General features: G+C 30.3%; 1 protein-coding gene across 1 annotated transcript; it reads right to left on the minus strand.

Moving 5' to 3' along the window:
* Positions 1-2137: 2137 nt before the first annotated feature.
* On the minus strand, positions 2138-10747 carry LOC106787885 (aminopeptidase N-like). The gene is made up of 21 exons (XM_014750622.1): positions 10436-10747; positions 9896-10351; positions 9625-9808; positions 9400-9556; positions 9234-9315; positions 8732-9144; positions 8385-8665; positions 8087-8277; positions 7726-7953; positions 7570-7639; positions 5299-5798; positions 4764-5219; positions 4492-4675; positions 4241-4397; positions 4081-4162; positions 3609-3988; positions 3235-3512; positions 2974-3164; positions 2599-2901; positions 2444-2513; positions 2138-2339 (listed from the first exon to the last, which is right to left on the minus strand). Exons 1-21 carry the CDS (start codon positions 10690-10692, stop codon positions 2208-2210), a joined length of 5052 nt encoding a protein of 1683 aa, XP_014606108.1. The 5' UTR covers positions 10693-10747; the 3' UTR covers positions 2138-2207.
* Between the last annotated feature and the right edge of the window lie 950 nt (positions 10748-11697).

Consider the following 11697-nt stretch of genomic DNA (forward strand, 5'->3'; position numbering starts at 1 on the left):
ATTAGAAAATCGTTTACTATTGTTTGGTAATAAAATGAAACCTAATAAGTACGTTGACATGATCGATGTTTTTTGAAAACGCGTCCATAGATATCCTTTCTCATCGATTAAGGATTGTTCTTCGATCGGCATGTTCGATAAAGCAACGTATAATTTTGGATGTTTTATAGAAATGGTAAAAGTTGCTTTCATATCGGGCTCGTCGAAACAGGGAAAGACACGACGTGCAAAGGTCGTTTTAAAATTTGTTACGACGTATGTACTGCAAAAAAGATTTTGATTTATTTTAATAAGCAACAAGTTTCCTTGAATCAATTTCGATCGTTTTATAACGCGATACAATAACTTAAGTTTATTCGATAAGATATAAAGATAACAATAGATAAAGTTATTTCTATAATGCAAAATTTCTTACGTACGTGCAGCTACCTCGTTTTTCGTCCGTACAAAATCGTCTATTAAAACCGCGTGAATTATCTTCGAGGGTGCCGTTAAACGCGAAATGTAACTTGTAACAACCTGGTTGAACGACATTTTTAAAACGTAATATAAACAATTCTTTTTCCTTGACGTAAATTTGTTCTATCGGTCTTGTTAAATGTTCATTTTTCGTATTAGTCAGCACCGTCTTTGTTTCATTTATGACAATTTGATCGCAATGCAACGTAATATCGAAAGTTGATTTTCTAACAACGAGATCGATAGATATTTCACCGTCGAATTTTGAAAAGCTTAATATCAAGTTGATATTGTAATGCGTTGGTCGTACGCCATCCGGCAGACGATAATTAATTTTCTCCGGTTTGTATCGATCGGCTTTCCGACTATTATCATCAATTGCAAGCATCGTAGTTGACAGCTGTAAATAAGATAATGAAATTGCGTTGATGCTTTCAGAATATTTCCCAATTCAAATCCGAATAAATTTTGGTTACGATAAAAGAACGATTGGCTTCCGTTTCTCATTAATTATTTATTTCACGTTACGATCTTGTGCGATTAGATTATCATTCGATTGAACGAATTATAAATAATTATTATATGCAAGGGGATGATTTATTTTCTTGATAATTAATGATCTACGATATATTTCGTCAAATTCTAAAATATTATTGATGTTATCGCTTAAAGATCAATTAAAAATAACGTATAGTATAAAAAGAAAAATAACAATATACGCGAATTCGTATTAAATAATTTTGTAGGTAATGAAATACATCTCAAAATATCATAACACACACAGGATTAAATTAAAAAAAATATATACATACTATTACAAATATTACTTGATCTCGTGTATAATAAACTTGTTTGCAATGGCGATTTATCGCGAAAGATTAATTGTTGCTGATTGAATCGTTAAATTAATTTTAAACAAATTGTAGATAATAATATCTCGAATAACAAGTAACACACAATATAACGTTTCTATTATCATTAAATATTTATAATACTTCATTAAATAAAGATAAAAAAGAATGTGGTATAGAGCTATTTTCAGATGATCGATAATAATTGCAGCATATTTATTTTTACATAATGAGATAAAACACTTATCATTATGAGTCACCCACCTACCTTTTTTTCCTTGGGCGTTCTCACTTTTATAATACGATGCACTAGACACTTCTCTTTTCGAATAATTTATTTAATATTATAGAGCCTATTTTTAATAGAAATATAAAAAGGAAAAGCGCTAGGGGAAAGGTAGATGATGTGGAAGAAGAAAAAGAAGAAGAAGAAAAAGAAGAAAAAGAAGAAGAAGGAGAAGAAGAAGAAGAGGACTATAAAGTTAGAAAGCACACGCGATACGCGTCATCATCATAAAGTCAGTCTATTGAAATCTCGTTCGATCGCCATGACGGTATTATTATCATGAGTATTACGAAGTTTCACGAGAATTGTCGATTGCTTACGATCGTGAAATGTTTCAATCATTGCTTTGGAAAGTCTACTACCACCCCCATTCATATATTTCTCATACTTTCTTTCTCTTTCTCTCTTTCTCTCCTTTTTTTTCTTTGTTTCTTCTCGACAAAATTCGCATCGCTGTGATTCATTGATTCATCCTACTTTTTCTTTTTTCTCCGACGAATTCTGATGATACGCATATTGAATAATAACAATGTTAATACGTATTAAATACGTATTAGATACGTATATTTCGATAAATTTATTAATTAAATTTGCACTATATCATTTTTGCATTAATTGATTATAGTAGCATTGACGAGACCTAAAGCTAGCGGTATATTTTTCTCGATTTCGGCTTGAAACATCTCAAAATGACGTATCATTCCGTTCAATGGTTTTCCTTTAGATGAGAATATAGCTATCATCTGTAACAAAATATTGTAAATATGTTATAAACTTTGTTATCTTAATTACGAATAATTATCACAGAAACAGAAAGAACGAAATTGAAATTGATTTAATATCCAACCTTTTTAAGTTGTTCTCTCGTAGTTATTCGATATGAAATGAAATAAAAAATGTGGTCCATTGTATTAGTTCTGAAAAATAAAGAAAACAAAAAATCGAATTAATAAATAGTATTTAATTATTCGTTTTTGTATATGATATTATATTTGACATTACTTCGAAAATGGTTCATTCAAATTTTGATTAATAAAATCAATAAGTGTATCGATGCTAATTTTGGATCTAACCACCATTTGTTCTAATACGGTATCAATGTCATCTTTAGAAATCGGAGAATCTTCGGAAAAGGTTATAGCCAAGTAGTTTTCTAAAATTGTCCGATTGTACGAACATGAGAGATACGTTAAAAACATTTTCTCCTGATTTTTCACGTAAATATTTAGAACATTATTCCATACAGACTCGTTCGCATTTTGTAATCCGTAACAAAATATCCAATCTCGCGAATCTGGTAGTATCCTACGAAATTTACGAGACTTATCATCTATTTCTGATCAATTTGTCGTCAAATTATTGAAAATAAATATTCACATCATCGATTCCGAATTTTCAAGATACTCGACTAATTGAGCTGTTGCATTTTCTAAACATTCAGGAACATCAACACTACAAGCAATTTGTTTGAAGATCTGTTTCATTTTAATCGTCCAAGAATCATCTTCCGGATTATCTTTATAATCCATATCTTCTAATTTGTTATTAAGAAGTCGCCGTATATAAGGCTGCAATAAAAGAAACATTTCATTAATATTAGTTAAAATTTTAGTATCAGTAATTGATGTTCGAACTTGCCTTGAGAATAACGGCAATTTTGGGATCATCCTTCAAATGATTAAACTCTGAAAATATTCGATATATAAGTTTCCATACTAAGGGATCGGTTTCTCGTGATATATAATTTATTATCATTCCAAATGTAGAAGCGGATATATCTTTTTCCATTAAACTATTCTTGGCGTCGTCGATTATTTGAACACGATTTAATACATGTATATTATTGTATTCGTCGGAATTTAAATAACGTGCTATTCTCTTCCAATTCTCTTCATCGTAATGCACGCGATAATATCCTATGATAAAAATATATATAATATATATACGTATAATAAAATAAAAAAAAAAATAAAAAACACACAATTCGTTTGAATTCATATTCAAGTTTATACCAGTTTGTTGAATATTAACGATGATCCAACCATCTTTAGGAAAACCTTCAATCGTTTTTGTATTTTCCGATGGACTCAACCAATGTGTGGGTAATGTCGATGAAAAATCAGGATTAGCTTGAGTCATAAAGTTCAAAGGTATCCACCATTTGTTATTACACGTTTGATTAAGTTGTTCTTTTAATGTACTACTAAATTGTCGCACTTGTATAGTTCCAGTATCGTAATTTCGATCCACGACAATCCTGGGATATCCTGCTTGTTCCGTCCAAGTATCCATCATTGATTTTATATCGAGATTTTTGTGTTTCACATTTGACTGGTCCAAAACAATTTGCAATGATCGCCACAAATCGTCTGGTGTTACGGTCTTATATTTACTGATATAAAAATACAAAAAAGAAAAAAAAACACAACAATTTGCATTTCCTTTTTTCTACAACACCACCAATACCATAATAATTTGACTTACTTTTCATTAATATATTTGATAAGACCGGCACGAAAGATTTCATCGGTGATAGAATGCGACAACATTCGTAAAACGATTGCCGCTTAAAAAAGAACATATCAACAAAATTAATTTTATTCACATGAAAATAATATTAAATCGATCAGCGAGATCGACTTACCTTTACGATAAGTAATAAATGAATAAATGCTAGGAATATCTGAAGGACTATTAACAATTATATTCATCGGATATTGATACTGACACTCATCCCTGCTGAAAGCAATTTGCATTGTTTCCAAGACGAATTTATCCATCATTCGTTTTTCATTGAATACCTGTTCGTAGAAAGATATGATTCAATATTAAATTGTATAAAAAATAGATCAAATAAAATCGGTAATGTAATATTCACGTTATATATTACGTTACCTTATCCGTTATGTAATATTGAAAGTACGCAGCAAAACCCTCGCTCATCCACATGTATTTCCACCAGCGTGGACCAACCAGATTACCAAACCATTGGTGTGTCAATTCGTGTGCAATTAACATCACGATTCTATCCATTTCATCCACTTTAGTCTCATTTTCTTTGTATACCAATAAACTTTCTCTATAATAGACAAAACATTTAATTAAATCTAATGTTCTTGTATCTATAAATTGATATTATATTTTTCATTATTAATGATATTTCTTACTTATACGTGATAAGGCCCCAATTTTCCGTAGCACCGCTAGAATAATCAGGGACAGCAATGTGATCAATTTTGGGTACAATTATATCGTTTCCCATGTATTGCTTCAATTCGTCTTCTATCTTTGGAATGACCTCGAGCGAGAATCGTACTAACGGAATGACAGATTTCCTAGCCCAGATCGTAACATTCCTCTCGGGTAAAGAAATATGTTCGAAGTCGGTGATCACAAAGGCCAAGATATTCGTTGCCATGATCGGAGTTCGTTCGAAACGAGTCCATACTTTATCCTCGTTTTCGTCAGTGAACGATCGTTCGTAAGCTGGCATATTTGATAAAGCTGTAAAATTGGCATAATGTTTTAAAGAAATGTTGAATGTTGCTTTAAACGATGGCTCGTCCCAACAGGGAAAAGTACGACGCGCGCTGATTGGTTGAAAGTGAGTTACCGCAAGCCACCTGATTGACATTATGTTATTTCATTTTTCTTTTCTTTTTTTTTTTTCTTCTTTTCGTAATACTAGTAGATTCAACTTACGTTCTATCACCGTTCTCGTTGGGATAAGAATGTCGATAAAAGCCACGTAAATCTAACGAAAATACACTTGAAAATTCCAAATGTAAATTGTAACTTGTTAATTTGATGATATTGTCAAAAACGAGTATTAACATTTCCCTATGCAAATCGTAACGATGTTCCTTAGGTGAATACGATTCACCGTTGTTGTCATTTTTCAAATAACTTTGCGTTTCGTTTATATCAACATTCTTCCAATTTAATTCTATTAATTTCGTTGGTTTTCGAACGTCGATTTTAATGTCTACCACACCGGTACAATTAGAATCAGGCATCACTATATCAGATTCCAATTTCAAATCGTAATGCATCGGTATAATGTTTGTCGATAATCGATAAACAGTCGTATCGCTTTCGTTCCCAACATTTTTGTCGTTTGCCGATTGAAGAGAAAACGCTTCGATGGTAACAAGTACGAAAAATAACTTTATTAATTTTCTTAACATGCTATTCGATCGTTTATTTTTTTTTTTTAAATTCCGATCTTAATTTTGATTAATTAAATTAATTACTTAATTTACGAAAGACTGTGTTCGATCGTCTAGCCCACGAACAAGACACTGTGTCTAATCAGTTAGAGAATAACGCATATTATGAAAGAGTATCGTTATGTATATTATGAAGAGTATATTATAGTGAAATACTTTTTTAAAAGGAGAGGTGTTAGTTCTTATGCATAAGAGAGCATTTATAGTTAAATGCATTATTTACGCATATGACCTATGTGACCTGTATGACGCATGTGACCATTGTTGTACCTGTATTGTGTGAACACGTAAACGCATCATAAATAGAGGAAAGGAATTATACGATATTTTATAATTGTATAATCGAACTAAAAGAATATTGAAAATTTACAATTTTTCTAACTGCTATAATTAAAAATCTTGCAATGTGACATTTCAATTGAAATCTTTGTTTTAACAATTAAGAATAATAATTCAATTTGAAAGTGATTATATATTTGATATATGAGCCGCTTATTTTGAAAGTGGCCTAACTCCATTTACCTTCAAATCGAAATATTTAAAGTTTTGCGTTTCAATGAATTTAAAAATATACGTACAGAATACCAATGAGTTATACTGCTTAAGCATATCTGAAGGTGTTAAATTTACAGTTCCTATTAAAATAATGGCAATTCTTAAGTGAATAATATGCGTTTTCTTACCAAGAATGGAGTTAGGCCACTTTCAAAATTAACAACCAGATTCGTTATAAAATTTGAAGGAACCGAAGTCCATTAAACATAATTTAAGATGTTTCCAATTGAAAAAAACAATACTCATTTTATTTTACATATCTTTATAACACTTTAAAAACATAAATTATGCGATTCAAAATATTTTTTACAAACATAAATTACAAAACAATTTTCTACTCATCTACATTTTTTGTATGTAAAAGGGATTTAAAGAAATCGTGATGTTCCGGTCATATATATCGTAATAAGTCAATTATGTCCTTGAAATTTGCGGTTGTAATTTGTCTGATATTTTTATACAGTGATGTCAATACAACATTTTCGAACTTTCTTGGTCTACCCCGAAGTGGTAATAAATTCAGGACTTTAAAATTTTCGTTCTCATTCATTGATGTCTTATAGAAAATTTTATACGGTTCATTTTTGACAAAACGCATCCAACATATTTTAAACCAGTTTACTGGTTCTCCGTTAAAATTGTTTACCCTTTTAAAAATTGCGTCTTCTAATAATTTTGTTGGTACAAAATCTGCTTGTCTCATTTCATGTACAATAAAGTTATTACCTTTCCGACACTTTTCGATAATATTGTAATAATCTCGGGGGACAAACAATAAATTATTATTAGCGCTTTTGTTATATTGCGTTTATAATATGCTACTGAAGTAGCAGTAATTTAAGTGTAAATGGACTTAGGCCACTTTCAAAATAAATGGCTCATATAATAATTCATTTTAATTGAAAATTATTTACAATAAAGTTATCGTTTTTTCGATTCTTTGATATCGACAGAGTATATCTGTTAATTTACAATGTAACTATGCGTGTTACTTTAATTCTTTTGTTTTAAGCCATGACTTAAAAGCCCCGAACAATTGTTCATAATACATTAGATTTTCTTCTCTATTCTTTACGCACTTTGTAATTTCTTTATCTTCATTGAATTCTTTTAAATGCAATTTTATCTGAAATAAAATGAAGTTACTAATTAATGCAAATATTCATCCAGTATTTTGAAATCTACAAACCTCTTGTAACTTATTCTTATCCGTAGCTGAGAATATCATAAACCTAGCCAATTTAAATCCGAAACTTTTACTAAAAATCATAATAAGAACTTTTATTAATAATAATTTTCCAAAAATATTATTTTCATCGAAAACAAATCATTTCATTTATTTTACCGAGAATTAATTGTGTCCCAATTTCTTAAAATAAAATCAGTAACGAAATTGATCGTTTCATATCGGGTATAAAATAAAGCTTCATAAATGTCAATGCTGTTTTCTGTGGTAAAAGGTGAATTTTCAGCTATAGTCATATTTAAATATTTTTCAATGACATTTTTATCTTCGATGAAATTCAAAAAATCATAGATCTCTGATATATTTTTACTTTCAATATCCAATAACCTATTAAACATCGATTCGTTGAGATTATTTATTCCGTAAAAATAAGCCCATTGTTTCAGATCAGATGGATATCTACAAAATGTTTCTTTGATAAATACACCATTGATGATTTTCGATATTTTCGAAAACTTACTGATCTTTATTAGAAAACTCCAAAAATTCTATCAGTTGAGTATTGGCCGTCATTATGCATTTGAGATGACCAAGAGAACAAGCGAATTTTCTAATTTTCGACTTTGTCAATTGAGTTCTGTAGTCATCATCAGGATCAAAATCAAAACCCACGCTCTCGAAAAGATTATTCATCCAATTGAGAACATGTGGCTGTAAAAATAGTAAATAAGCAATTGTGGGAAAAAAATAAAATATGAATACAATATGAAAATGCAATATGAATAAAATTAAAGTTCTTAAAAATGTCAACTATTCACCTTAAAAAGCTTTTCACCTTCTGTGGTTCCTAAAAACTGATGTAAATAGATATCAAATATTTCGAATATTGGACGCCATACGATATAATCAATTTCACGTGATAAATAATTATACAAGTCTAAAAATATTGTCAAATTCATTCTGTTTGTAACTATCATGCTGTAAGAGTCTTGAATGATCTGTGCTCGATTAAGAACGTGTATCTTTTCGTAGTTAGGTGAATTTAAATACTTTGCCAATTTTATCCAATTAGTCTCGTCGTAATTAACTTGATAATGTCCTACAAAATTACGCTTATCATTTATTAATTCTTTTTTATTTATTAAAAACTCAATTAACACTTTACCAGTTTGTTGCACATTAATTATTATCCAATCATCGGCGTTAATGCCATTAATAATAATACTATCGTTCTTCGGACTCAACCAATGAACGGGTAGCGTGGACAAAAAATTTGTGTCTGTTTCTGTTGCATAATTTATTGGTATCCACCATTTGTCGTTGCACTCATTTAAATCACATTTAATAATCGAAACCGTATTGTTGTTATCGATGCATTGTTTGACAATTTCTTGAGTAATCATTGCCTCGCCAGTAACGTAATTCCTCTTTACTGTTACAAGAGGATAATCTCCTTGATATATCCAAGTTTCCATTACTTCTTTAACATTAAATTCACCTCGTGATATTTCTGGAGTATTGTCTACGCCAATTTGAATTTCATGAAATAAATCGTCGGGTAAAGCGTTGCTATATTGACTAGAAAAAATTCAAAAGAAAAATCTTATTGAAAAATTCCATTAAACGCGACTGCGATTAATTTTATTGTTGTAACGTTATTCGCTTACTTTTTTTGCAAGTAATTAATAAGACTCCTATGAAAAACATCTTCGGAGACGATGTGACGCAACATATTTAATAAAGATTGTGCTGCAGATGAGAATAATGAAAATATCAATTTCATTTTAAAATCGCAATATACATACCAAATATTTCATTATCTTGATTACTTACTTTTTGTGTATAGTATGACATCGAAAATGTCCTCGATATCCGTAGGACTGCATACGTTATAACTGATTGGCTTGTCGCAAGAATTAATGTTATATGGATGAATAATTAATTGTAAATGAAATGGTAACATTTCCATGAATCTCCAACTTGGAAAGACCTGCAATATATTAATGAGTCAATATAATTTTATTTTATGTAACAAAATGCAAATTTCTCATTATGCACCTTGTCAGTTATATAATATTGAAAAAACGAAGCGAAGCCTTCGTTCAACCAAATGTGATTCCACCAAATAGGACTGACTACGTTTCCAAACCATTGATGCGTCAATTCGTGAACAACGATCATCGCAGTCATAGTTTTATCGCTAACAGTGGATGTATTTGGATTGTAGAGAAAAAGTTTCTCGCTGAAATAATTGTAAAAGATCATATATCGAACGAAGTACAAAAGATGCATTGCAGTTTTTATAAATATAAGCATCAAGAGTGATTACTCGTATGTTATGAGGCCCCAGTTCTCCATAGCACCATGACGATAATCTGGAATAACAACGTGATCCATTTTTGGTATCAGCATCGAACTGTTCGTATATTCTTCGAGAAGAATAGAAGCCTTAAGAGCCACCTTGTAACCAAAAATGATCGATGGAAGAATGTTACTTCTCGCCCAAATTCTAATCGTATCGTCGGTGTTAGAAATATTAACAAAATCTGACACAACGAAAGCCAAGGTGTACGTGGACATTATGGGAGTCTTTTGAAAGTGAGTCCACATTTTTTCATCACTCTCGTCGATTGTCGATCTCTCGTAAACCGGCATATTCGAAAGGGCTGTGTAATTCGTTCGATGTTTTATGGATACGTTGAAGGTTGCTTTAAAGGAAGGTTCATCCCAACACGGAAAAGCTTGTCTAGCGTACGTAGCTTGAAATTGCGTTGTTGCTAACCATCTATTCAAATATATATCGCGGTATTTAAATAAATTTAATTAGAAATTGTTATAAATATTTTTCTCTGTCTTTTTTTCTACTCACACTTTTTCGCCGTAATCGTTCGTATAAGAACTCCTGTAAAATCCCGTCAATTGGTCATTGATAATACCCGTGAATTTGGCGTATAAATAATAAATACCTGCTGGTATAACTTTCTCGAAACTTATCGTCATGATTTCCGTTACATTGACATAAACGAAATCAATTGCATTGTATTTTTGACCATCTTCGCTTTCCAAATAAACGCTAGTCTCGTCAAATGTTAATTCAAGGGAATGAAAATCCAATATCCGCGTCATATTTTTCAGATTAAGTCGAGTAATCGTTTCCCCATCGAAGGTGAAATTATTCTCTTCTATATACGGTATTAATTTGATATCGTAATGTATCGGTACAGCGTTTCCACTCAAACGACACGATTCTTCCGATATTTCCCAATCGAGATTTTCATTCTTCTCTGAACTTTCATCTTCCAAAGGAAACGTCTTTAAACTTCGCGCTAATAGCAAAAGCAAAGCGACTAGTGTTTTGATTTTTGCCATGTTTTCTTAAAATAATATAAAATTAATGATGATAATAATAATAATAATAATAATAATAATAATAATAATAATAATAACAATAATTTTTCTTCTGTTCAAATTTACATCGGTTTCATATTTTTATTTACAGTCCATGTTGAACGACAAATTCAGTGAGAAAAAAAGTAATATTTGGAAAATGATAAAAGATAACGTTATAATATCACTTTTTGGTGTACTGTCATCTATTTATTTTTATTGATCAAAGATTATTACTTTGTTCTCTATGCAATCGTAGTTTAATAAAAAAAAAAACTTTCGTTAATGATGTTCTCTCGTAACATCTTTTTTTAATTTCTTATTTACGATCGTCGATATAACATTCAACGCGAATAATTAGAAATAAACGGCGATGTTTCACGTATACTGATTGAAAGAATAATTCACGAGTTAAACTTCTATCCCATTTTTACAAAACGCGCATGCGCTTTCAGACAAACGACTAAGCATGATTATCTATTAAAATTCTATTCATACATACGCGAATTCTAAACCTTGATCTATAACTTGTTTCTGCAATCGTTAATAATAAAGTTTATTCATTAAATTACTTCTTTACGAAACGCACGTACATACAATTATCAATGTAATACTTAATCAAAGTATCTAACAAATTAATTCTGAAAATAAACTAACAAATCTCTACACGCCAATATAAAGTAGTAATATTTTATTAATTTAAATTATATAAATATGAATGGTTATATAACAAGCAGGTATTTA

The sequence above is a fragment of the Polistes canadensis genome, unplaced genomic scaffold, assembly GCF_001313835.1.
Source record: "Polistes canadensis isolate GaletaPanama2010 unplaced genomic scaffold, ASM131383v1 scaffold_119, whole genome shotgun sequence".
Lineage (NCBI taxonomy): Eukaryota > Metazoa > Arthropoda > Insecta > Hymenoptera > Vespidae > Polistes > Polistes canadensis.